General features: G+C 49.0%; 1 protein-coding gene across 4 annotated transcripts; it reads left to right on the top strand.

Moving 5' to 3' along the window:
* Positions 1–677: 677 nt before the first annotated feature.
* Positions 678–26,183, top strand: TMEM150C (transmembrane protein 150C). 4 transcript variants are annotated; one of them, XM_042049620.1, is made up of 9 exons: positions 678–729; positions 12,698–12,832; positions 18,037–18,121; positions 19,121–19,174; positions 19,292–19,324; positions 19,427–19,494; positions 22,648–22,775; positions 25,095–25,272; positions 25,902–26,183. In XM_042049620.1, exons 2-9 carry the CDS (start codon positions 12,826–12,828, stop codon positions 26,108–26,110), a joined length of 762 nt encoding a protein of 253 aa, XP_041905554.1. In that variant the 5' UTR covers positions 678–729; positions 12,698–12,825; the 3' UTR covers positions 26,111–26,183. The 4 variants fall into 4 exon arrangements, with proteins under 4 accessions (XP_041905554.1, XP_041905556.1, XP_041905552.1 ...); XM_042049622.1 differs by lacking the exon at positions 678–729 and adding an exon at positions 7,417–7,519 and having other exon boundaries at positions 18,040–18,121; XM_042049618.1 differs by lacking the exon at positions 678–729 and adding an exon at positions 7,417–7,519.
* The last annotated feature ends 1,178 nt before the right edge of the window (positions 26,184–27,361 follow it).

Below are 27,361 nucleotides of genomic sequence, written 5' to 3'. Positions count from 1 at the left end.
GCCAAGCTGATAGAGGGGGAAAAGAAACTGGGAGCCGACATAAACTTGAAAGGAGACTGTGGCAGGCTCTTGCATGTGAAAATCCTGCTTGAATAGAAAAATACCAGCCCGGTGTGACTGCAGGACAATGCTTTGGCCAAAAATATTAAACATTTTATTTAGATTTTATTTATTTGTTTCTGCTGAGCTGGGCCTGAAGACCGGGGTATGCCTGAAGATGTGTTTTGATGTGCATTCATCCGGAGTCAGAGCCATTTGACAGACACAGGAATTACACACACACGAGTAGGAGATGTCTCCCCACCCCCTGCTGCAGTGGCTGCAGGATGGTGTGGAAATGAGCTCCTGGAGCTGGGAGGCTCCTGACCTGCTGGTTAGAAAGATAGAGCTGTTCCTTCCATGGCAAAAATCATAGGGAACCTAGGGTGGTTCCAAAGTGGTGCATGTAATGGGTTTGGACTTGGGGTGTGAGTGTAGGAGCGAAGCTTGGAAGATGTGCAAACACCTGACCTCACTGGTGCTCCCATCCGTTCCTTCGTGCAATTTCCTGAGTGCAGAACTACAGGGAATGCACCAAAATACACAGCTTCCTGTTGATCTTTATCATTTTTCTTTTGTCCTGCTACTGCTTGGACTTCCTCAGGCTCATTCCTGTCAAGTGCCTGGTGTAAGAGTAAGTGGCTTTGCTATGAAGCACATGCTGTTCTGAATACCTACAATTACAACAAGGTAAGATTCCCCCCACCCTCCCCCAGGTATAAGACTTCAAAAGCAGCAGCAGCAGTTCCAGTGTATTTCAGGGATATGAAAACTGAAATTGAAGCCATTGTCAAGTTGCCTGGTTTTGAAAAACTGAAAATAAGTGAAGAAACATTGTTCAGAAAAGAAAAAGCTCCTCTATCAAATGCTTATCTGGAAGCTTATGCTACCTGAATCCTTCTTTTTGTAGATTAAATTCTCCGTGTGGTAGAGTTGATTTAAAAAGTGCCAGGCTTTGCAGGAAAAATAGATTTTTAAAGAGGGTGCCTCAAATTTTGGTAAAACAAGGAATACTTCCATGCATTTCCTTTTTTTGCTTATTTGTTTGTGGTTTTGTGTTTGTTTTGAACTTTTTGCTCATTTGTTTTGGTTTTTTTGTTTTTTTAAATTATTATGCTCATGTTCTTTAGTGTGGTTTTCTCTTCCTCAAGAAGATGTAGGGTCTGTGGGAGGCAGGAAGGGCCACTGCCATTTCCCGGGGTAGGTGCTGGATCCATCCACTGTTGAATGAAGTGATGTGGGAAAGCTGTGGAGCCTTGGTAGGGTGGGTGCTGGGGCATGAGCTGCACTTATTTCTGTGGTCTGTGGCACTTCTCCTGCTGATTTGGTAGTTAAAGACCTGGCTAGAGCTTCCTGAGCAGTGCAGAAGTGTTGAGGGACTGCTGGTGGATTGGTGGCTGGCTGTAGGTTGCACTTAACCAGGAACACACTGACTGTCTTCTGAGACCTGATGGTCTGGCAGTGCCTGATCCTGTGTTGTCTCTAACTCTGTTCTTGGCACGTTGACTCATCTGGAATAACAGCATGCAGGAGCGGGAACACGTATTTGCCCCATGCACTGTGGCAGTGAGTGTTTCCAGGCTCTCAGCCTTGGCACACAGCAGGCACTGGGTCAGTCTTACCTCTTTTCCCAGAACTGGTGGGTCCCTTAGGAAATGCAGTGTTGGCTTTGGAGCTGTGTGCTCCTTCCAAGTGGAAACTCCCAAGCAGGCTAGCTGCTTTCTGGCATGGGGTGGCTCGAGGGAATGCTAGCCTGCCCTGGGACCCCTGGGACTTGGCACAATCTCTAGAGGAGGATTTAATCTCCAAATTACAGCACATGATTGGTTATGCAAACATTGATAACCAATGTTATTGGTTAATGTTATTGATAATAACCAATGTTATTATCAATTGTCAGGGAGGAGCACAAACACAGCAGTCAAAGTGTGAGGTGAGACCAAGGTTGTGCTGGCTGACTGCAGAGAAACTTCCAGGCTCATCTGACCCTATCCTTGCTGCAGCTGGGCTGAGCTGGGCTGGGGTAATCCCTGGAGCAGGAGGCATGAGCAAAACCTGCTGGCACTGAAGTTGTGCCCTGAGAGCAATGCTGCAGGGAGAGGGTGAGGGCTGGCGCTGAAGAAATGCATCGGGGTTTGCACTCTTGGGGTATGAAGGGTGGATTTCTGCTCAGCTCACTTCCTCCAGAGGCTCTGCTGTTCCCTGGTAAGCCCCGGGAATGTCTGCATCCCGTTGCAGCTTGGAAGTGCAAGGCAACTGCTGTCCCCTGGCTGGCAGCCAGAACACAGCTTCCTAGAAATAACCCTGGCAGATGGGAAATGTGGCCTGCCTGCAGGTATCACATTCAGCTGCTGGGGTGGGAGGCTCCTAGGAAAAAAAAGATCTTCTAAAAGGTCTCCTGTGTCCATGTGAGCCTGAGAATCCGTGCAAGGCTGGAAGTGTGGTGGCTGATTTATGGGGTTGGACAATGTTTAGGGTATTTGCAGCTGGGAGGCCTCTCAGTTTGGCGGGAGGTTGATGATACATCAGCTCCCAGACTGTGGTCCCAAAGGCATGGCCAGGCTGGACTTGTATTATCTGGGTATTTTTGCCCCTAGGCTGTTTTGTAGCTCTACCCTTTATGTGGAAAGGGTGTTACAGAGCATTCACCACGTTCTGGGTGTTTATGGGAATCAAGGTGCAATTTCCCGTAAGATCTTATTTTAAAAGAAGAATGAAAAGCAAAACTGAAAGCTGAGCCCAGTGGGAAAGGAGGCAAGTGCTAACATGTGCCCATGTGCCCCAGCTCCCACAGAGGCACTGGCACAGTTGTGCCTGGCCTGGGAGCAGAAACCTCTGTCAAAAACCTCTACCCAGGTTAAGCCCCACTAAACAGGTGAGAATAGGGGAAAAATTTAGAACTCCTGGGGTGCCCCTGCATGGGCAAAATTGCCCACGGGATGGTTTGGAGGCTGTTGCTGTTTAAATCACCCCTTGCACATGGGGTGCATTGCTTTTGCTGAGTCCATCTCCTGCTGCCCCGCTCCCTGGAGAGTTAAACCCTGATTTAGGCTTTTTTTGAGAAAATTATGAAAGAATTCCCATCCTGGATTTCAGACAAGTGACTCCAGGAGCTGTGCCGCTGCCTCTCCCCTTCCTGTACCGCCCATGGCCAAGCTGGGGTTAAAGCCAAAAGGGCAAGGAGCAAAGGTATGGCCCCAGGGCAGGTAAAGGCCTTGCCATACACAAGCATTGTTAAAGATAAATCTACTGCCCAAGAGAAGCAGGTGAGCAGCAAAGCCTGCCTGCAGAACAATAAAAAAATCCCTCCTGCAGGACTTGGAAAATGACTGGAGGAAAGGCTCCAATGAGCAGCACAGATAAGAAATGTAGGTGAAATGGTCCTTACCACATCTGCACAGCATGCCTAACCTTTTTATTAACTGTGGCTGCTAAATTTTCCTGACTGACACAGTTCCAGTAGCATTTACAGCACAATAATAGGAAATAATTATTTTACACAATGTCATTATTCTTAAAGAAAAAAAAATTGTCCCTTTTTTCCCCCCAGAATTTTCTGTGCTTCATGTAGGACTGTCCTCCTGCCAGGCCAGAATACACACCCACTGGGGCCAGGGCACACCAGGTTGCAGCTCTCAGCTGCACACACTGGCACTCTGGCACTGCAAGATTTCTTCCCCAGAGCTCACACCCTGACTACAAGTCCTCTTTATCCCATGTATTTGCTATCACAGCAGTAATTTTTTTTTTTTACTTCTCTTTTTATGGAAAAAATGTATAATTTTGTTTCCATTTACTCCATTTCATTTCCTAACGTTTAAATGATGTCACTTTGCTGCAGTTAGATGGAATGGGTCCCTTCAATTTGCTGCTCCATTCCCTGATCTAGGTGCATTTTTCTTGGTTGGGATCATGTGGGTGAACTGGGAAGAGCTTCATCTCATAGGGGTGGGATCTGGGTATGTTTCTTAGGGTGAGAGAGTGCACTTTGCAGGTCACTGCCTCTCCAGCCACCCTGAGCACACCTTGTCAAAGCCAAGCCTCAGGTGCACTTGCTCAGATGGCATCTATTTATCAGCAGGGCATTTGGAGAAATGAAGTCTATCACAATATTTGAAAAGCTCAATAAAGGAACAGATGGCTTTGATAAGAGTTGATCTGGCTAATGAAATAAGGGTTAACACTTCAACTGAGAAACAGTTTAAACTGGCTTTCAACAGTTTTAATTGTATTTAACACATGCATCAGGGTGTGGAGCAGCTCCAATGGCTGCTGCTGAGTGATCCCTACGCCCGTTTTCCCCCTTGCTCCTCTTTCTGGGTGGGCAACCTTTCTTGCCAGGCCTCACTCCAGCTTTGGAGCTGAAAGGAGCAGGACAGGAGAAAAAGGTGGCAAATGTATTTTCAAAAGACACGTATCTCCCAGAAATGAAAACAAACTCAAAGCAATTCCCTTTTCCATTTTCTTCATCTCTGTGTACCTTTTCCTCCCAAAAAATCCAGTCCAGAATAACCACAGCCAGTCTTCAATGGTAATATCACCCTGGGAAGGACAGCAACTAGAGGGGCATGACGTTGCTTTGCTTCCTCCTGAGCTGTGAGTGAGGTCTGCAAGGGCAGGGGTTAGCTCTGTGGTAGTCCTGTCCTTCACATGAAAAATAAAATACTGCCAAGGCCTGATCCTGCTACTTGATGTCAGGACATGGGGGGCTCAGAGTTGCCACTTCTCTGTCTCTGGAAGAAAGCAGGTGTGAGTGGCCTGCAGTTCACTCCTCATGAAGAGCACTGATGTGGTGAAATTTGGACAGGGAATGTACATGTGCGGTAATTCATCAGGGGCGGAAATACTAATGAACAGACAGCAAAGCAAAGCTGTAATTGGGAACATTTGCTTGCGTTGGAGCAGGTTGCTTTTGCAGTCCAGGAAAATTGCCAGGGAGATCCCCTGTGGGTCTCAGTGGCCCAGCAGGAAAACCCAGTGTAGATTGGGACAGAAGAATTCAAACGCTGCTCACAGCACCCCAGGAGCATCCTCACATCTGCCCAGAAGTGTCATTGCAATTGTGCCTTCTTGTCAGCCTCTGGCACATCCACCCCTGGGAAAGCCAGGTGTAACCTCAAACAAGGTGAGGGCAGGCACTTGTGGCTGCTCGACTTTGCCAAGGCAGTGTTGGTGGAGATGTGGGAGAAAAGACTCTTCCCACAGGTCAGCGTGAGCTTGCAGTGGGCTTTGGGATGTGCAGCATTACCATGAGGGAGGCAGGTGATGCCTTATTGTGGGATGCAGTTCCAACACAACATGCCCACATGTCTTACCTCCCTTTGCACCCTCACACCCCCGACAGGGAGATGCTGCAGGATGAGGGTCATGGGAGAGGGGCTGCTCCTCCCATGGTGTCCCCTGAAGAAATGATTGTAGGAAATGTCTCCATGGACCCTCGTAACATCACCCCTCGACAGCTGATGCCTGCCTGCATCTCTCTTGCTTCCTGCACTGGGTGGGCTCCAGCACATGCTTGCTGTCCCCAGGCTGTGCCCTTTTTTCAAGCTGTGATTTTTTAATTTGTAATAGGTTTTTGGTGGGCCTGTCAGCATCATGCGTTTTCCAGCACTCAGAGGGACACCATCTGCTCAAAAAAGAACTGTGAACAAAATGTCTCAGACACTCAGAGTTTACCAAAAATGAAATTGCCTTAAAATCCCATATGGTGCATTGTTTCCTTTCCAGTATTGGCTGACAGCAGAGGTGAAGTGACTAAGGCAGTTTCTCATTAGTTGCTGCATTTTCCTTTCTGGCCAAAATCGCTGGGGCTGAGCACTCACTTCTCACGTGTTTGACAGAAGGTTTTCTTCAACCTCAGCTGCTGAAAGCCAGAGGGTGCTGGGATTCAAAGACCTCCCCTCTATTACTTTTAAGGTGAGCTTCCCTGACTTTTGCTGTCATGAGAAGCCTTGCAGGGAGGGATGCGATTAATGCTGATACCTCAAGCGTATTTTTTTCCAGGCACCTGATTTTGGGGCCTCTCTTGGTGACATGGAGGCAATAGCAACTCCTTGCCCGAGGAAAGCCATGCTTGGAAGTCACTTTTGGCTCCTGAGCATGGCAGTGCCATGGGGCAGAGGAGAAACCTGGCCAAGATCTCTGGATTTTGTGGGGTTGCAAAAAAAGCAAATGCTGCAAGGAACCATTTATTAGTCCAGGATAACATAGGATTTGAAATACCAAAGCAGGAAGAATGTTATTTCGGCTCTAAAAATAGCCCCCTCAGCCTTTAAAACACCGAGAAGCATACACAGTACATGCCTTTCTGTGGGAGTGTCTGTCCTCTCCCTTGATGATGCAGCCACTTTGGAAAGGGCTCAGGGGACCTGCTGGTGCAGTGCTTGCTCTGAGGATCAGCACTCTGAAGGATTTTCAGTCCCTGGGGATCAGTGACACGAAATCTTTTCAGAGTGTTCTATGAGGGCCAAACCTGCAGAGTGAAGGAGTGCTCCTTGCTAGAAGGGCAGACTATGAAATGCAGATAAACTGCTGATGTATAACTCAGCTCTGTTCTGGGGGCTGACATGGATTTGGGCATCTGTCTGTTTTGTGTTCGTTCGTAAGTGATGGCACCAGGACAAAATTTTGTGTAAGTGCTACCTTATTTGGATTTTAGGAAAACAAACAACACAGTTGCTAGATAACATCAGTTATCCTGACACAGAGGGATGGGAGGAAGAGGAAAAAGAAGTGGTAGCATTCATGTTGACTTAATCCCATGAAGATCAGACAGTGATGGGATCCCTCCACTCCAGGAAACAGTCCCAAATGGTTATCACCGAGCTGTTTTGCTGGGAATGTTTCTTCTCAAAATTCCAACCACAGAGATACTTTGCAGAGATCACAAAGCCCACCACAGTAGGAAAAGGGGTGGAAGATGCTGTTCTTGGGGTCTCTTGCTACTGGGTGGCTGCTTCCTTATTTCAAAATACCCATCCAAATGGGCAGCACTCCCGGGAGGGCTGCAAAGATGCGGGGTTTGTGCGGCGAGCCCTCCCCGGTGCCTCCGGGGGCTTGGAGCAGAGGGCGCACGCAGAGCCGCAGGCTGGGTAGGTGCTCCTGGCGCTGGGAAGGGCGGGCAGGGAAGAGGGCAGAGCAGGGACGCTTTCGCACGGCCGCACCGGGGACGGCCCGCAGACAGCGGGACCGGGCGGAGCTGCGGCTGCACACGGGGCGTGGCGCTGGCCGTGTCCGGGGGATGCCCTGAAGCGCCCGGGGGGACTGTGACGGCATCCCGGCATCCCAAACCCGCGGTCAGAGCGACACAGCGGCTCCATCTCCAGTAGCCCCCTCCCCCCCGCGCTGCTCCGGGGCCCCCGGTGGCCGCGGCGGCTCTGGACCCGCCCGTCCGGGGCGGGGCTCGGCGGAGCTGGGGCTCGGACCAGCCCGGCCGCGCTCGCCGCCGCCGCCGGAGCCGGAGCCGTCCGCAGGTGCGCAGGTAGGAGCCGCTCCCGGGAGCCTGCGCCGGGAGTGCCAGACACCCCCTCCCGCCCGCTGCCGCCTCGCTGCCGCCCCGCCCTGTCGCGGATCGTCGCCCCCGCCCCGGCCGTGGTCCGGCTGCCCGCGGCCGCCGGGGAGCCCTGGAGCTGCGGGCGGGGCTGGGGCTGCAGCCTGCGGCAGGAGCCGGGACCCCGCGCTGCCTGTCCTGGAGCGTCCTGTGTCACCGCAGGTAGACACGGGCTGGGTAGGAGGATTAGAGCTGCTTCACCCAGGGCCTGAAGGATCCAGCTGTGGAAGAGCTCTGCCAGGTCATGATTTCGGCATCCCTCTCATCCATGAATCCCTCTGGGGCATCCATCCCTTGGGCGCTGAGGAATGTGGTGGTGACAGAACTCGGCAGGGTCCTCGGCCGGGTTGCTGCATAGGGGTCTGTGAAGAAGCTCACCTGGGTTGAGGTTGTGGAGTGGGACAGGTCCAGCCTTCCCCAGATCCTGCCAGGACGTCCTGTCAGGACATGCAGGCTGTGTCCGGTTAAAATTCGTGGAGGAAATTTAAGGTGTCGAGAAAGGCCGTTCAGCTGTGCTGTGGTCCCTCAGGGAAGGAAGGACGAGAGCCTCTCTCTGAGTGATAGGAAGATGCTGGGTGCTGATGTCCCAGGGTGATGATGGGGTCGCTTGGGATCTCAGTCTTAGTTTTTAATTAGAGCATCATCCTTGTGCCAAACCTTTGATGCAGAGTCCTTAATCTATAAAGGTTGCAGAAATTATGAGTTAACCTTTCTGCTTTTTTTTTTCCTTTTTTTTTTCCCTTTTAAACAAAGCTACTTGTGGAAGTGACCCTAAGGGTTGTCTGATCAACATTCACACAATCCTCATGCCATAGCAATGTACGCACATATGGTTAATTAGGATTAGCAATTCAATATGGAGGAGGGCAATGTGTGAAAGGTGTATCCTGACACTGCCTGCCTGTTGTGTCTTGCTCAAACAGATGACAGTGCCTAAAAGAAGGGGACTTGATTCTTGCCCACCTTCTGCCTTTGGGTAATGGGATGAAGAGAGGGGACTCCTATTTGCTTGACAAACGTCTTGCTCCTGATTTCACTGCTGAACTACTAAAAGTCAAATTGTTTTCTTGTGATTATCCATGCCCAGCTGTCAGCATTTTCTGAACCTGGATGCTGAAAGTGCAGTTGTTTCATTTCCCCTTTTAAGATTCTTTGTGCTGCAGTGTTTGCTTTCCAGATGCAGAGCAGGGATGTGTGCTTGCAAGAACACCAACGTTTTCAGTTGGTTTTTTCTTGAAAGAAACGTCATGTCCATGGTTTTCTCTCTTCCCCCAGCCATTTCCGGGCAGCCTGAGATTGCAAGATTGTGGTTTGCCCCAACAGAGACGCTTTAAGGTCCCAATCCTGCAGTCCAAGCTGAAACAATGAACTGCGATTGCAGGTTAAGAGGGAGTACAGAAGCTGAGAAAGGTCTGTGAGCAAAGAGAAAGATGATCCTAAGCAATGTATTGGGAAGGATACACTGGGATAGGGGGTGGTGGCAGGTGAGGAGGCTGCTGCTGCAGTAGGAGGCTTGGACCAGCACTCTGTGAGCACATGCTCCTCTGTGTCACTGATTTCCAGTGTGACCTCTCAGCGAGCAAATCACTGGCCCTGTTGCCTAAAATGGGAGTAATTGTGGGGTTCTGCTGCCTCAAGAAGACTTGCAAAGGTCTTTCCTCACCTTGGGTCCCTGCAGGTTGCAGAAGAGGTCACCTGAGGCTGAAGGATGAGGGCAGGATGAGAGTGAAAAGGAAGAAAAACACGTTGGGAACAGGTGGAGAAAGAAGGGCAGAGTGAATGGGAGGAGAGAGATGTGAAAATGGCTATAGGTTACCTCACGTGAGGTTTATTGTACATTTTTAATGCTGAGGTTGCCTCTGGATGGCCCTGCTTGCAGGGGAGAGGTCTGGGCTGCCTCTCCCATGGGTAGCAAAGGGAAGGGAGCAAAAACCTGGAGGGTGTGGGCTGATGTGCTGCAATGGTGGGGAGAGTGTCCAGCATCCTCCCTGCAATTTCCTGTGCTGGGGCAGGTCCAGGTACTTAGGGAGAGAACTTCTGCTCTCGCTGTATTATTTCCTGCTTCCCGTGAGGAACCACTGGTATTAATAGTGGTGACTGCCTGAACCAGAAGAACCAGTGGCCCTTCAGTTTTGGCACCACAGAACTGCAAGAGTGGATTCTGCCTGGCCAAGACACTGAAGATGGCCACAGCTTTGTCAGAGAGAGCCTCCCCAGTGTGGTCTTGGCCCAGCTGAATGCTCTCAGAGGTCATTTAATGTGGTCTCCTCCAGAAAAGTCTGTCTCTGAAAATATTTCAACAGACTTTAAAAGTTTTAATCCCTCTGGATGCAATGTAGGGGCTGGGCACACAGGCTTGGCCCCTGTTGAACATCTGGAAGCTGTTCCCTGCTCCCCTCTGTCCATCGTGTTTGCATGAGGGGAAACGCTGTATGGCACCTTCCTACTGTAGCTCACCCAAACACCCTACAAACAGCAGCTTATGTTTGTAGCAGCTTGAGGCACTGATAAACAAATGTAGCTAATTCCTACAGATAAGGAATGCTGGCAAGGAAGTGGTGAACACAGAAGTGCCTGTGTATGACTGCTTATGTTGTACTTTGTCTCCCAGGGAAAATGATTTCCACAGGTGTCAACAGAGTCAAAAGACAATCCCTGTGCCAGAAGGGGCCTCTTTAGTGGAGTGGCAGAAGCCAAGTCACGGGTACTGCACACCTATTCCTTGTAGCTCACCCTCTGGGCCATCACCTTATTGCTGCTCCTCTGGGGCTTTGGTGGTGAATATGTGAAGAAGAGGCACCTCTTTCTGTGGAGGAGGAGTGAGTCGTCAGGCTGAAGAGGTTGGTGAGGGAAAACTGTCCTGAGAAAGCTCAGTATGCTCTGCCACAGTCCCTAACAGCTCTCAGGCCTGGGGTGTTTTCCCCGTGACAAGTTGCATTTACCAAAGGAAATGCTGCTCTGGGGACAGCGTACGTCTCTCCAAAAGTGTAGAGCTGCAAAATGCAGTGAAGAAAGGAGCTTGTGCTTCCACAAGGTGAATAGAAGAGGGGTGGAAGGGATAAAATAGATGAAAGACAGGGTAGACAGGTGGGAGAAGCCCCGCTTGCACTTCATGAGAAGCTCTGTAGCTTGAGTTTGTGTTTTCTATTTGGTGGGAAAAAACAGTGGCAGGGTAGAAAAGGCAGGGGAACCTGGAATTTTTCTGTCCTTGCAGGGTGTGTACTTTCTCATCCATAAACTATGGGAGAAGGAGACAATATGATCAGGAATAATGTTCTGCCAAGTCTGTTCCCCTGGGCTTAGTCTGTTTTTCCTTACCTTCAAAGCTATTTGTAAGTCAACACATGAGGTTTCACCTCCCTGTTAAGTGTTCTTTGCCACTCCCAACACTTACATTGTTTTCCTGATAATGGGACAAACCTTTTGGGCAGACTTCCTTCCCCCTTCCGGTGTCTTGGCTTTGCTTGCTCATGCACGTTGGAAATGCTTGGAGGCATTTGTGATTTTTGGAACTGAGGAGCAAATAAAACACGTCTATCAATTTATTAATACCCTGTCAAGATCTCTGTACTTTATGGGTGGAGAAACACTCATTCTGCTTATTGTGGGTTCAGACTGTGGTCATTAGATTGGGGTGGTTGAGGTGGAGGACAGTCACTGGACAGCCTGTCTGCACAGTGCCTCTGACTTCCTGGGCTTTGCCATAACATCAGCCTACATTTCTGTATTGCCTGCAGAGCAAGGAGGTGGTTTCAGAGGCTTTCCTCACAGCACAGCTGAAGCTGGGAGAGCTTTGCTGTCTTTTATTTTTTTTTTGAGGAGATAAATAGCCCTCCTCATTTTCCAGCAGCTCTTTACTTTGGGGATTGGCTGGGACTTTAAGGTAAGTGCCCTTCTCACAAGCATCCCAAACCAAAGGATTCTCAAGGGGAAGATACACCCTTGTGGTTGTGGTGGTGGTGTGAGACTATGGGTATGGTCTGTCTTGAGACTCTGCTAGATTTCCCTTGCGTCTCAGAAGTCTGGTGAAAGTGGCTCCAGTCTTGAGCATCTCTGTGTAAAGGAAACTTTCCTGTCTGACCACCCAGGAGCCACTTTGGCAGTCACATTCCCACTGTGCCAGGCTGGGACTGAAGCCCTTTCACAGCATGTGGTTCCATTAAGCTGGTGTGTACCCTGCTTGACTCCTCACACAACCCACACTCACACAGTCAGACAGGTTTCCCTCACTGGCTGGACCCCAGGATTCCCATAGCAGAGTCCCAGAGGTCTGGACCCTTTAAGTAATTTAATCATGGTGCAGTAACACCATGACAGCTTGAATTGGTGCCTTGGGTAAGGGGGACTCTGAACTAAAGAATCCCCAGGCTTTTATATCCTCACACTCTGTGCACCAGTTCCAATTGTGGTATTTAGTCTGGGGCCTTCTTGCTGTTTATTTGGTTCTGTGGAGTCTCTGGGTGACCAGCCACCCTTGGCCAGTGCCACAGGTCCCCATGCCCTGTGCTAGGCAAAGGGTGGGGGCCAGGTCACAGCTCCTTGCCTGCGGCTCCAGCCACCACCACAATCTGCAGCTCCCACTGCAGCTGCTCACCAAGCTACTACGTGTATTCCTCAACATCTGCGTTTGCAGAGGTGGTAAAGCATCTGCCCTTGGGTGTGGGCAGTCCAGCACACACTGGGAGGACTCACTGGGAGCTGGTTGCCACCTGGCTTGTGCAGCCCCTGAGGTCAGGAGGAGCCAGGATGGCTGAATCTTGCAGTGAGTGCTCCCAAGCAGAATGAGATCCCTGGGGCAAAGCACACAGCACCTGCAAAATGCAGTTCTCCCCAGCTCACCCTGGCTGCTCCTGCCTGGTTTCCCTGCCTACTGCCCCAGCTCCTTATGTCTGAACTGGATGTTTCCTTCTGCCTCACCCAGCTCCTCTCTCTGCCTCCTTTGCCGTTTTGCAGGCTGAGGGCCACCACTGCCCAAGCCCTGCTCATGGTACGAGTGGGACCTCATGGAAATCAGTGTGATCTGGCATAAGTCCATGGGTCGAAGCCTACAGAACACCCCTTTGGTCCTGTGGTGGCAGATCATATTCATTTTTCTTTTCTAACACCCAGGAGCCTGGTCTGGAAGCGGGGCGTGCCTGGTTCGTGCAGCGCCAAGTGTGAGACCGGCAGACTCAGCCCACAAGAGTTGACAGTCGGCGTCTCTGGCTGTAACACAGCAGCTCAGCACTGGTTGCTAAATGGCCTGTAAGTACTTACACCCGTGTGTGGCTGAGGGTGAAGGTTGTGCGGCAGCAGGAAGCAGAAAACTGAGGGCACTTTTTGAGGTACAGTGGGGTGCGCTGGCCTCAGGACCCAGCAGTGCTGCGGGAATATCTCTGGGTCAGACACTGTGGTTATCAGTATGTCCTTTTCTGCCCCTGTTTGTTGGTGACTAGAAGGTTTCATTTCTTTGTTGCACTTGGCCCATCTCTGATAGGTTTATGTTGGCCAGAGCATTTCATTAGCACACTGGATGCAGTCACAGTGTGTGAAATGAGACAAGAAACGTGTACTGATGTTGCCGTGGCTGAAAACATTGCCTCTCAACATTGTTGCAGGATTACTGACGCATCTCCTGCTTCCCCCATGCACAACCCGGAGATGTCTTTACCTTTTCCCATTCCTCTTGTATAAATAAAATGAAAATGGCATTTCTGCACATCTGTGAGATGTTAGGTAGGTGGGTACCTGAAGCAAGCAGAACATCAGACCCTGCTGACAGAGGGGATCACTTCTTTTCTTGTTATCCCACCGTTTTGTTATGTATTTACAAGCCTCTGTCACATCTTATCTCTCTCATTGTGCACTCACACTGGAAACCTTGAGATAAACCTGAAAACGCCCTGCTTTGTTATGTTGGCATTTGTGCCTTGTGGGTGGCAGGTTATATAATGTGCTGGTTTGTATCCACTCAGTTACAGTCATTAGGTATCAAGTGACTGTGGTTATTTTTGCTTTTAAAACCAACAGAGAGCTATAGTGGGCTCCCCCAAAAGACAGAATGTGTTTGTTCCCCTTTTATTGTTGCTGACTGGCAGCACTTCTTTATGACTTGCTCTATGTTTTGAACAGTGTCCTCCTTCTCCCAGTGCTCCTGGCTTTGTACCTGTTCTCTGAAATAACCCCATGGCCTAGTGCTGTGAAACGCAGGAGTGTTGCTCTGGCTTATGCATTTCAAATGCATCTGCATGCTTTAGTCTTAAAAAAGATGTATGGCTCTGTTAATGTGGTAATTTTGTCCTTCCTTACATTCATGTTCTCTGGTAAAAGCAACTTCAGGAGGAGCCTCTAACTTTGCTTGGCAGATGAAATTAAGATGTCCATATTAAATGAACCTTGAGCAAGCAGCAGTATATGTTTGGTGAACTGCCTGCTGTAATTGAAGTGTGTACATTAGAGGAACGGAAGCTTAATTGGTTGAGGGTGTATAGCGGGGCAATGGTAAAAAAAGCAGAGCAGGCAGCTGACAGTCTAAGCAGATTTAGACATAAAAATGGAACTAGAGATGAGTAAGCTTGCATTGAGAGAAAATCTCAAGACACACACTGGGGCAGTGCTAATGAGAAACTCTTTTCAGTTCTGCACCCTGACTCATATTAGCTGGCAGCAGGAGCACGCCTCAACAGTGGTTTTGCAGTGCTGGTGTGAGAGTGTGTGTCAAGAGGGACTGGAAAACCACATGTAAGCTTTTGAGAAGGTGGGCTGGGTCAGCTGTGATGCTGAAAATATTTTTGTTAGCTTTGTGAATCCATTGCACCATGAGGGCTTTCTGTCGCTGAAGGCCTTCCTGTGCAAGCCTTAAAAACGGAAGACGAATGGGCATGGGAAATTACCAGCTGCCTGTTGGATGCAGTGTGTTTATTTGGGAGAACGTGGGCTGGCAGAGATTGCTGTTGTTGCCAGCTGGAGTTGACTGCTCAGATTTGGCACCACTGGTCATGGCAGCAATGCGGAACAGAGCTGTGGAAAGGAAGGCTGGCTTTATGTCATCCCCGTGGAGCAATTAACTGTCAAAGAATTTGTTTCTACATTTCCCGTAAAGAATTTTAGTAATTTCTCCTATCACTCTTGGCCTTTTACTTTGGCTAAACTGGTGTGGCGCTGCAGAAGAGGGTGATGTTTGGGTTCCTTGTTCTCTTGTTCCTGTCTGCTTTTAGAGGTGCTGGTCTTAGTGTGCACAGAGGTCTCCCAGCTTGAAGATACAAGCACTGGGGACATCCCTGAAGAGGACAAGGCTAACCCAAAGGCAGCTGCTGAGAATGATGTCTGCTGAACACTAGTGCAACGCTAGGCAGGTTTGGCACATGCTTAGGGTTTCTCCTTTGGAAGAAGTTGGGATTACATGTAATTTTGTTCCTGGCACCCGAACAACACAGCAGGGAATAAATGAGAAATGTGCGGGAGCTGAGCTCTGTTTTTAAACCGTCCCCTGCCCACGTGGGGATGCTGAAACATATCCAAGCATGTGTGGGCTGTGCCAATGGCCAACATTAAAAGGTGTTGCTGTTTGGGGACGTGGGGGGAAGGGACTCTTCTTCCCTACTTTTGGTATTTCATCTATCAGACGCAGGTGGTTTCCTTCTTTTTAGCTGGCTGAAATTAGGGTGTCTGAACTACAGAGCCAGCTTCCCATCAGGACACTGTGCTCTGCACTGATCATTCATTTAATATTCAATGATTAGATGTCATTTTCTGTTAGTGGCTGATGGAAGGGGACTCAGTGTGGCACAGTGAATATTAAACAGAGGGCTGTTTTCCAAGGGGGTGAGTCTGTAGCCATGTTGCTCTGACTCTGGGAAGGTTGGGCACTAGTCCTGGCCTCACTCCATTTTAGAGCTCAGCACAGAGCAGTGGTTATCTGGACAGTATTTTCACATTTCCCCACTTCATTCTGGTGTGGAGTCCCTGTCCCTGTGTGCTGCCTCACTGCTCTGCCTGGGGGAAAAGCCCTTGCCACGTCCCTCTCTGCATGACGGACAATGCTGAAATAGCTTGTGAAGTTTCCATGCTGGGAAGTGGAGGAGCTATGGCAACCCGTTAATGAGGACAGGTGTTATGGCTGGTGTTTGCTTTTATTGTGTAAACGAAACTTTTGTACCTTTCCAAAGGTGAAGGGTAAATAAGATGTGCCATCCCCTGACATGAAAGAATTGTGTTCCCTTGGCTCAGCCCAGCCACCACCAGAGACAAGAGGAGAGTCCAGCACAGCAGTAATTACCTTGCAGAGCAGACAGGGACAGGAGGTGATGTTACCTGCCTGCTCTCTTCAGCCAAGGCAGGAGGGGGCAATTTGGCCACAGTTATGTCTGCCTTGCATGGGGCGCTGGCACTTGGGCACTGTGCTGCCAGGGGCTGTCAGGGACACGGTCCTGTGGCACGTGGGGCAGCTGCCACCTGGAAGCAGTCCTTGACATTGCTGTCATGGGTCTTCCAGTACCAGAGCACCATCCAACACCAGCTAAGGAATGCTGCTGCATTGCTGCTGAGCAGCAGGAGGAAAAGGCAAGGGCAGCACTTCATGGAATAGCTGCAAGCACAACAGCAGGAACTGTGCGGGAAACAGAGCTGTGAAATGCTGTGTCTCCTGTACAGGAGGAGAGGAATAGAGGTGAGATGGGAGATCAAGTCCCCCTCACTGGTAATTTCTTCTGATCTGTTACGCCATGCTAAAGATCTGTATGCACACTGGAGCTGCCTGCTTTTTAAATCAGCATACTTAATACTTGCATCATTTCATGCTCCTTGTCTGCAGTTCTCTCTGCTTCCAGGTCAGGGAAGAGACCTTATCTGATTGCTTTTCTGTCTTTTAAGGTTGCTTTTCTCTCTTACTCTAGGCTGTCTGTACAAACAGCACCAAATCATGGCATCATGGTTTTGGGCAAGTGTGGTGTGACTCTGGCACTGCCAGGGTGTTGTTTTGTACCCCTGCTAGGTCATTTGCAGGGAAAACAAGATAGCTGACTTGTAGAGCAAGAGTGAGAGTGCCATGCCTTCTACAGGGTGTGGAGAGCCTCACTGAAGCCCTTCAGCCTCTGTCCCAGTGAGGCAGGGCCGGAGTCTGGAGCCCCGAGCAGTCCAGCCAGTGTGTCCTTTGCAGCTTGGGTGCCGTAGGGGAGCAGTGAGCTGCAGGCTGCTGTGACAGGGTGAGGGTGCTGACTCTCCTCTGGTCTTCACAGCAGGGAGCAGACCATGGCTCTGTGCTGCAGATGTAGGAAGGCCAGGGGAGCTGAGAGGAGGAGGATGACAATGCAGGTACTTTCTTTGGGGCAAAGGGAAGGGTCATGGCTTTAAGGACCTGGATGAGGTAATTGAGCTGCAAATGCCAGCAGGCTCTAATGAGAGGCCATCATCCCAAGCTGTCATGGCACCCCACAGTGCCTCACTATGCCTCGTGAGGCTGGTGACCCCAGGGAATACCTGCCCTGCAGCAGGGGTGGGGGCAGAGCACAGGGGCACAGGTGCTGCTGCCCTGGTGAAAGTAAGGCAGGTGCTGGAGCTCGTGAGCCTCGTGTTGTTCTGCTTTCTTTGTGTCTCTTGGCTGTGTTGGTGCCTGGAAGAACATTTATGGAGGAGGACAAAGCATGAGAAAATACTTGATCCATTATCAAAGGTCTCATGGGGAGACATGGGACTGTTTGTGTCCGCAGCACAGCAGTGTTTCTGAATTGCACATATTACAGGAACAGCCCCGGCATTCCAGATGCTCATCCAGCATGATCTTGCCTGGAGGGCAAATGCTTCCTCAGGAGGCAGTGTCCGCAGCACCCTTACGCCACATGCAGGGTTTCACAGTGCCTGCATGTCAAGAGCTGATCCTGTTTGCAGCGCCTCATCCCGACTCCTGACAGCGCGCTGGGTGCCGGCACTGGAGCTCGGCTCCGCTCTGTGTGTGGCCAGACACTATTTTTAGCTGCTTGCTGTGGCCAGGATGGGAGCTGGTCGTGTGCTTTGTGGGGATTATGACAGCACGGGCATCCCTCTCTCCCCATGCTGCAGGCTTTGCTGAGGCAGCGTGTGTGGAATTGGTAATGACCCTGGGTAGGAGGCTGCCTTGCCTTGTGCCTGCGGGAAGTAGCTGGGAATCAGAGCTGCAGGTCTTGTGGTCACCTTGCACAAAATCCTTGAGGGAAGTACTTTGAAAACCACTCCAATTCTGTAGGTGTGGCTGAAGAGTCTCCTGCTCCGTGGCTCCAGCGCCTTGGTTGTCAGAAACTGTGTGGAGCATGCTGCCTGTGTGCAGCAGCTGAACCCCTTATGCCAGTAGTGACAGCAGGAAAGCTTTGCCGTGGCTGTGAGGAGCTCGGTGCCTTAGCACCTGCTGTGGGGATGCCCTTCTTGCTCTCAGAAGGGGGCGGCTAAGGAGGATGGGTGACTCTGCCCTCTGTTTTTACTTTGTTCTTTGTTTCTAGCAGGTATGGATGGGAAGAAATGCAGCATGTGGATGTTTTTACCTCTTGTCTTTACCCTGTTTACATCAGCTGGATTATGGATAGTGTAAGTTGTCTCCTGCTGGTTATGTGGGAGCTTGCTTCTCATTAAGGAGAGTCTTTTGGGGGTGCTCTGCCCTTGAGCTACTGTGGGGCTGGGACTGCACATGATAGGGGCGGGGGCCAGTCTGTGGCAGTTCATGGCTTGGAGGATCACATTTTTATCTCTGAGTTTCTGTGCTCCCCAAGCCAAGTTGCTTTCTTCCTGATATGTCTTACTGGGAGCTGCCTGAAAAGAGAAAGAAAAAAACGTAAAAATTTCCTTTAATCACATTTTCTTTGAATGACTCAGCAAAGCTCTTGGAGAAACACTTAGGCCCTGCTTTGGGGTGGAAACTCAAAATCTTCAGCATCCAGCACTGACAACCTGCCAGCAGCTTAGTGCTGACTTCTCACTTTCTCCCTAATGCTTCCTACCGAAATGCACACAAGGCATGCACTTCGCTGAGCTGGGCTCTCTCCAAGCATGCAGGCAGATGACTGCAGCACGAATTTGGGAGTGATAAATGTGTGATCAGCAGCTATGCTCAGGCTGAGAAGCAGTTATGTTGTAGGATGTGGCTTTGGCCATGGTCTATGGATGCTGCTTTCCAGCAGCAGGGGCAGCTTAAGCCTTTTGTGTGACCTCCATTGCTTGTTGTTTTTCTTGTCCCATCCCCTCTCTATTAAAACAGCTTTTGTGGATGGAGTACCATAGTAAACCTGGTGAATCAAAACAATTCAAACTAAAGATGAAAACATTCCCCTGGCTTGTTATTTTTAAGGCAGCTCAGTTCAGTGACCCTGTTCGTCTACTCGATCATGCAAACCAGATGCAACACAAAGGAAGGCACACAGGCTGAGAAATGAGCAAAACTGCCTGCTTGAGCAGAGAGAAACACAGGCTCCTCCAGCAGATCCTGCCAGTGGGCTTTGAGACACTTACTGTGTTGTTTGAGTGATACTTGGAATAGAAGCTGGGATGAAGTTTTATACTGTTTCCTTCTTTTTTCCTTTTTATTGACAGGTACTTTATAGCAGTGGAAGACAACAAAATTCTCCCACTAAGTGTACCAGATAGGTAAGAGCTGCTTGTGGGCTTTATATTCAATCACTTGTTTCTTTAAAATAATAAAACAATTAAAGCAAAATGGGAAAGAAAACCTTGAATCTTTTTCCCTGTGCCTATGTCTCTTAGGAAACCTGGTCCCGAAAGACCGCCTTATATAAGGTAAATGAATTATTTTCTTCCAAGTACTGCTCTGATTAATGGTTTATTATTTATGTGTCTTTGCCATCCTAGAGTTACAATGATACACTTTATATTTTCAAGTATTGCAGGTGATGCACCTCCTGCAAGCTGTGTGTTTAGTCAAGTCATGAACATGGCAGCATTTCTAGGTAGGAACCACAACTGGAGTTTCTTTCTCTTTCTGCTTGTTTTAAGAGTCACTGGAACATAAGTAATATCCTGTACATATTCTTCTTGAATGTGATGATGTGAAGTCTTTTGAACTGTTCATTGCTGCTTCCCATTGCAAAGAAAGAAATGTAACAGGGGAAATGCAACCTCCAGACTGCAAATGTGTTATGGGAGGTGTGGTCGTAGGTGACTGTCTTGGCCTTGGTGATCATGAAGTGGTTGAGTTTAGAACTTTTGCTGTAATGACAAAAAAGGAATTGCTTTGATCCCTAAATTTTGAATGCTAAATTTCAAGAAAACAAACTTTAAGCTCTTCAGGGAAGTACTTAGGAGAGTATGTTGAGAATCTGCTTTTGAGGGCTTATGTGTCCATGAGTGCTGGTCAGTCTTTAAGAACTTTTAGAAGCATAGGAGCAGGCAATCCCACTGTGTGAGATTGTGCTCAAAGGGTGGGGGAGAAGAGCAGCTTGGCTTAAGAGGAAAAGCCATTATATGGGCTCTGGAAGAGAGGTCAGGCTTTGCAGGAAGATTGCAGTGCTGTGGTTTGTATATACAGGGAGAAGACAGGAAAGGCCAAAGCTCCATTTGATTTGAAACTGGCCAGAGTTGTTTCAGACAGCAAAAAGAGTGTTTTTAAGTGTCAGTGGCAAAAGGATGCCTAAAGAAAATGTTGGACATATACTTGTAAAAGGCTGTAACCTGGCTAATAGGGATGAAGAAGAAGCAGAGCCATTCAATGCTTTTTCTGCCTCAGTCTTTAATAAAATGCTGATAGACCTTGGGCTGCCCAGTCCTCTGAGTTGAAGGATCACAAGCATGGGAGAGGAGACTTTCCATTTGTGGGCACTGGAATTGTCAGGGACCAGCTGTAACAGCTGAATGCTCACAAGTCCCTTGGTCCAGATGGGATTCATCTCAGAGTACAGAAGGAGGTAGTGGATGTTAGGGCAGGACCCCTCTCTATCATCTACCAAATGTCTTGGGATTCTGGGGAGGGCCCTGCTGACTGGAAGCCAGCCAGTGTTATTCCAGTCTTCAAGAAGGGCATGAAGGAACACCCAGAGAACTACAGACCTGTTGGTCTAACCTCAGTTCCTGGAAAAATTAGGGACAAGATGATATGGACACATTTAAAGAACAGTGCAATCACCAGCCATAGTCATCATGGGCTCACAAAGGGAAAGTCCTGTTGAACAAATTCAGTATCCTTCCATGATAAGGCCACACACCTGGTGGATGAAGGGAAGGTGTTGGATGTAGTGTTTCTGGATTTTAGTAAGACTTTTGACACTGTCCCTCACAGCAACCTTCTGGAGATGTTGTCCACCTGTGGGTTCAGCAGGTTCATAGTGCACTGGGTGAAGAACTGGCTGAAGGGCAAGGCTCACAGAGTTGTAGAGAAGCTACATCTGGCTAGCATCCAGCCACCAGTGGTTGTTTCTCAGGGGTCATTTCCAGGTCCAGTTCTGTTCAATGTTTTTATCAACGATCTGGATGAGTGACATGAAGGCACCATTAGCAAGTTTGCTGGTGATCCCAAACTGGGAGGTGCTGTTGACTCTCTGTTAGGAGGCATTTCTTTACTGAGAGAGTGGTCAAACATGGGAATAGGATTCCTAGTGAGAGGGTTGATGCCCCAAGCCTGTCACTGTTTAAGAAGCATCTGAACAATGCCCTTAATAACAATGCCCTTAACTTTTGGTCAGCTCTGAATTGGTCAGGAAGCTGAGTTCAATGATTGTTGTAGGTCCCTTCCAACAGAAATAGTCTGTTCTGTTCTAATCTCTGCTTTGTGGATAAAGTCAAACTTTCCTCTGCTGTATTTGTGTACTTCTGAGAGCTGCTTTTAGCTTTTATCTCTGCCCACCTTAGTTATGTCAAAGGAGAGGAAAACTACAGAAACATTCTAGAAATGTAGGAATGACTGAAAGTGCCATTATTTTGCACAGCATACTTTTAATTCCCTTTTGTCATTCCCATCAGGTTTTAGAAAAAGATCACATAATTTCAGGAGTCTGTATTGTAGAAATAGAAATTTAAAAGTTCCTGTATGTGAACTTGACTAATCACAGGTGGCTGTCCCAAACAATTGCCTGGGGATGAAAAATAGAAGTCCTCTTTTTGGGGGGGAACAAAGTTCTCATTTTTAAGGATTTGGAGCGGATTGATTCACTAGAGCAACTGTGAGAGTAAATTCAAATATCTTATGCAGTTTGGGTAAAAGTGGGTATTTGTCACTTACGGTGCCCTTATTTTCCTAAACCATGTTTTTTATATTATACCAGGGGTTTTGTGGAAAATGCAGATGTAATTTGCTAAGGCAAACTATTTACAACAATATGAGCTGCACGCTATCAATTTGAGCATGAGCATAAGAAGGTGTTTGACAGCAAGCAAGTTTCCCTGTTCAACTAAATTGATTTTTAGTGGTCTGGTTTGAATCCCATTTGGAGGCCAACTGATTGCCTTTCTTTCTGTGTTGTTCCATGCAGCATTCCCTAGGGAGGGCAAGCATACACGATTTGAGTATCTTCTGGGGTTATGCCATATCATACGATGTATGATATATCATATCTATCATCTATCACATACCATGGTGCTTGGGAGAATTGTAAGCATGGAAGGACTGTTGTTCCATTCTTCATGGAATGTTTGTGGCAACAGAACTTGTTCCAGAGGAGGAGAAGAGGCAGTGGGCATTATGGCAAACCCCATATGCAGGAATATGTGCCATTCATATGCTTTTTAATACAAGTGGGGTTTGACATACCTCCTCCAGGAGAGCTCAGGACTCCTGAGTGGAGTGAAGCAATGCAAATGCAGATGCCACTAAGTGAATGCATGGTGTGTTTGTGGAAGCTTCACAGGCAAGCAGGAAGGTGTTCTTTCCCTCCGAAAATTTGCAGACAAAGCATAATGAGGAAAGGAAGCCTGGAGCTTGGTGCATCTGGATTACAAGAGAAATGCTTCCTGTGCTTAGTCTTGTCCCTGATCAAGTGGGGCCATGCAGAAGCACAGAGCTTGCTGGCCTGCAGGTATAAAGAGGAGGAGGGGGCTGTGAGCCCCCAGGCAGGTGTTCACTGCAGCAGGTTCTACCTACTGACACCCCTTGCCTTGTGTTTCCTTCCCAGCGCTTGTTATGGCTGTCCTGCGCTTCATTCAGCTGAAGCCAAAGGTGCTCACCCCTTGGCTGAACATCAGCGGCTTGGTGGCACTGTGCTTGGCTTCTTTTGGGATGACCCTACTCGGCAACTTTCAGGTACTGCCCTGCAGGCTTGGACTGCTCTGTCTGTGATGTGAGTTCCCTGCTATTCTAGGGGATCTGCTTGGGTCTTTGAACAGCCTGTGATGTGAGCCCGGGAAAAGCATGTGCCCCAGCCCTCCCTGTACCTGCTCCAGCACCTCTGTCTGCCCCTCGTGTGCTGAGATGAAGGGCCACAATCACTTTTCACATGTTTCCAGCAGGATTTGCACCTGCATGCTGAGAGCCACAGCAGGAACCTCCCGAATCTCTTGAGCCCTGGGAGCTGGCACAGATGGCCCTGGGTAAAAGGGTTGAGCGGGAAGTTTGCGGACACATCTGTGCAAACAGATGCACAAATGCCCATACAGATTTAGCAGACAGCTCCGTGTCCTTTTAAAACATATGCTGCTATAAATCCACCTCCTGCTGATCCTCAGACCTGCCAGGAGAGGGACACAGCAGAGGAGTGCCAGGACTTCTCCGGATGTGATGGGTGTCTGGATGGCGGCCCTCCCATTCTCCCTCTGTCCTGCAACGTTATAGGAACAAACACCTGCCACATCTGTAGGGATGGGTGTCCCCTGTGGTCACAAGTGTGTCTGTCAGGGCTGCAGTGAAAATCAAGGCATTAGAGTTAGTGGCATGTGGGTTTGACTCTGAGGCTCTGCCTCTCACTGGGGTGCAAGTAATGACCCCCAATAATGGCAGGAACTGAGAAAGGTCAGTGCTGGCTGGCTGCTCCCCTGGCTTTGCATGACAAGGAGCTAATGCAGAAATGGTACTTGTTTTGTGAAGGGTGAGGACCTCTTTGGGTTGTACAGTTATTGAAGGAACTTGGTGTCCTTAACAGTTGACTTTTTTTTCTATTTGAATGAGGTGTGAGATAATTTGACTTTTATGGATTGGTCTTACTAACTCCACAGCACAAGCCCAAAACCCAGAGTCTTGTTTTCTCGCAGGAGTTTCCCAGCTAGGAACTATGAAGCCTTTGTAACAGCTTTGTCTACCTCTGAGAAGAGTACTAAGGCACTAAGTTTCAATCTCTCCTTCCTTTTTTTCACTCTTTGGAGCAAATGATTGTAATTTAACAGTAGATGCTTTGAATCATGCCTGTCTATGAATTCTGATTCTATTCTCTGATATCTGATTCTAATTATCCATTCATTGTTACTTATCTGTATCCTTTCTTGCATCTTTTGCCAAACATGAAAGCATGTCATAATGAGACCTTTGTCCATGCCTCTCCCTGCCTGACTGCTGAGCTGAATATGGCATTAAGTCATATTTCTTCAAAATTATACATTGGGTGTTTTAGAGGGACATTATACCTGCAAGTCCCTTGCAGTGCTGGCTATCTTGGGAAAGGCAGCTCAATCCCATTTTTACCTGTATTATTATTTGGACCTACTCTTGAAAAAAAATCGGGGTAGAGAGGAGGGGAGATACCAGTGGAGGTACAGCAACTAGATTGTTGTCCTGTAGATTGTGTCTTATTTGATGGGGATTTGTTAAATCATCAAGCAGGAATCAAGGCTGCAGGGAGAAGTTACAGACTGGTAGTTTCTTTTCTAGAAACGCCTCAGAGGCAGAGAGAAAAGGAAAATTGTTTGGCTTAAGTCCATGCTGGACTTTTTGATTGGATTTGTAGCCTCAAGGGATCTCTTTGCAGATTCTTGCTAGTTGAACCTGGCTGTCATTTTGCCTTGCAGTGTTGCACAGTCACTGAGCCCTGTGAGACAGGGAAGCCCAAGGAACAGGGAAGCACTGGCACTCCAGAGAGGTTGGGTTCATGTTGCCTCAGACCCCAACGGTCAAGGATGGGCAGAAGAGGAAATTTGCTGGGAGAAACTTGCCAAACCAGGAGCATGTATTTGTGTTTTGGCTTGTGCTAGCTCAAGGGGGTGTCAGGGCTCTGGCTGCCCACTCCCCAGGCAGCACTGCTCCCTGCAGCTGGCACTGAAGGTGCACAATTTGCATCCATTGCAGGGAGCTGTACAAGACCCAGTGGGTTGTCCTTGCCTGCCCTGGCCATCACTTGGAGCCAAGGAAGGATTTATTTGTGAGCCTTGTCAGGGAGCTGTGGAGACAGTCCTCAAGCAACTGCATTTTCCATGGTGCTCTTGGGCTTTGGGCAGAAGATCTGCTTGACTGTGACAGCTGTCAACTCACCTTGGTTATGTTACACCTTACACCTCTGCCAGAAGAAATGATATAGCATCTCTGTCTCTCACCCCAGTGATCCCCACTCTCCCCTGTCCCACCTCAGCAGCAATCCAGTTAGCTATCAGGTAATTCCTCTTGTGTCCACACAATCACTGTTTTGTTTGTTCCTAGCTTTCCAATGATGAGGAGATCCACATCGTGGGCACATTGCTGACCTTTGGCTTCGGGACATTGGCGTGCTGGATCCAGTCTGCCCTTACCCTCAAGATCAACCTGAAGAATGAGGGGCGGAAAGCTGGGATTCCACGAGTGGCTCTCTCAGCCAGCATCACCCTCTGTGTGGTGCTCTGTATCCTTTTGTCTTGCTCCCTGGGAAGCCAGGTATCATATTCTGCAGCAGCTCTTCTCACACCGGCCCTAGCATCTCAAAGCATTTAGGAATGCTACTCAGTTTGTCTTCATGGCACAATCCTACTTCAGTGCCATACTGTGTAGAGTATGCTTCCAGACTTCACAGAAAGGGACAATTTTGCAGGAGATCTAAATAGAATGAAAGGTTTCACTGTTTGAAAGGTGTTCCCATTGCCTGCGGTGCAGTGATCTGATCCAGTTCCCACTGGGAAGCTCCTGGAAGGTAGGGGCCCCCAGCCAGATCCCCACTTGCTGGCTTTGTCCCTGGCTAGCTGGATGCTCAAGCAAATCACTGACTTGTCTGCACCCGGGTTTCCCTCTGTAAATGTTTATCACCCCAATCTGGGGTCCAGGAAGACGTGGTCCGTATAGGAGGGCTGCTGTGCTCCATGGGCACCATTGGACACCCGACATCCCTTTCATCTCTGGCATCACATTCACACTCTCCTCATGATGGCTGGATGGGTTGACTTATCCAGGTGACTTTGTTCAGATTTTCTTCCCTGTTGGCTTTCAAACTGGTTTGTGTCTCTGCTCCCACTTGTTCTCCTTGACTTTCTCTTCCAGATTTCATCCTTATGGACCGGGGCATTCACATGCATGCTTCCAGGATCCAGTGGGGCCTGGTGATGTGCTTCCTGTGCTACTTTGGCACCTTTGCAGTGGAGTTCAGGCATTACAGATTTGAGATCATTTGTTCTGAGTACCAGGAAAACTTCCTGAGCTTTTCTGAAAACTTATCAGAAGCCTCCGAGTACCAGACAGATCAGGTGTAGCCTGTCCTCTGGCAGGGGGGGAGGGGGGCAGGTGTGGTCTCATGGGTGAAACATGACCTCATTTACACTTTTTTATGAGTTTGTTTTCATGTGCAATCATGATGGTATTGCCAAAGGGCTCTGAGGGTGGCTGTCTCACTAAGAGCCAAACAAACAGAGGTGTCTGCCAGGAGTGGATCCATCTCAGCAGCAGCATGAGAGAGCACAAGCTGCGTAGTTTGTGCCACCAGTGACTCTTTTGGAGTGGCTCTGTCACACTCCTGTTGTTCAAAACATTCAGCAGCCTGTCCTTGTGACGCCCCTCTGAGACACGTTCTGCTCAGCCCACCCTGCAGAGGAGGAGGTGAAGGAAGCAGACTTCTTCGAGCACCACGGGAGTCACTGGTTCCCGAGGCAGCAGACTGCATCTTTCGTGTGTTTCTGGGGTTGTATTCTTTGCTGCCAACTGGGGGAAGTTGGTAGGATGAGCAAGAGCAGCTGTTTCTTCAGAACCTGGAATCAGATGTGGAAGACCCCAACGGACTGGCTGTTATGGCAAGCAGGCAGGCATTCCTTCCAGCCTGGAAAGCAGCCGACGGTAAATCTGGGTTTGGAAGGAACTGTGCTGCGATCAGGAGGTGAGGCTTGGCTGATGCTGCCTTGTAGCCAGGCACATCATCCCCAGGCCTGAGGGGGTGACACAGTGGGGTGCTGTGCTGGGCTGCCTGGTGGGGACTGGTGGGAGTGAGGTGCTGAATTAAGATGAGAATGTCTGTGTGCTCTGAAGATGACCCCAAAAAGGCTGCTCTTCCCAAATGTGTAGTGCTTCCACCACACATCATGTATAGCATTTCAAAAATTTTTAAAAATTTTTTTATGTTCGCTGAGGGGGAAAACATTGTGTTAAGAGACACTAGGCTCGTCTGCCACGGGAACAGTACCAGTGGTTCTGGGCACAGGGTTTGGTTTTGCTCCTTGTGCAAGCCAAACTTCAGACATGCTGGGCTGGGCTCTGGGCCCCTCAGTGTGGCCAGTTGTCCTGAGTGGAGTCTGTCTCAGGTTTAAATGGGCTTCCAGTGTGCCAGGAGGGAGTTCTGCCCCAGGGGGTGGGTGATCTGCCTGAGGGCTGGAGGTTGGAGTAGGGAACAACAGAACCAGAAGGGCTTCTCCCTCCCTAAAAGGAGGTTTTCAAATAGAAGGTCTGTTTTCAGAGAAGCAGGAGCTCAAAACCCATTTGAAAGCCTCATTTTGGGAAGGCTGCTGTATTGGCTG

Source organism: Corvus kubaryi, unplaced genomic scaffold, assembly GCF_017639235.1.
Source record: "Corvus kubaryi isolate FWS band 111438036 unplaced genomic scaffold, C.kubaryi_AGA036_p1.0 71, whole genome shotgun sequence".
Taxonomy (NCBI): domain Eukaryota; kingdom Metazoa; phylum Chordata; class Aves; order Passeriformes; family Corvidae; genus Corvus; species Corvus kubaryi.
Note: the sequence above shows the minus strand (reverse complement) of the source record. Positions and strands in the feature narration are given on the sequence as shown.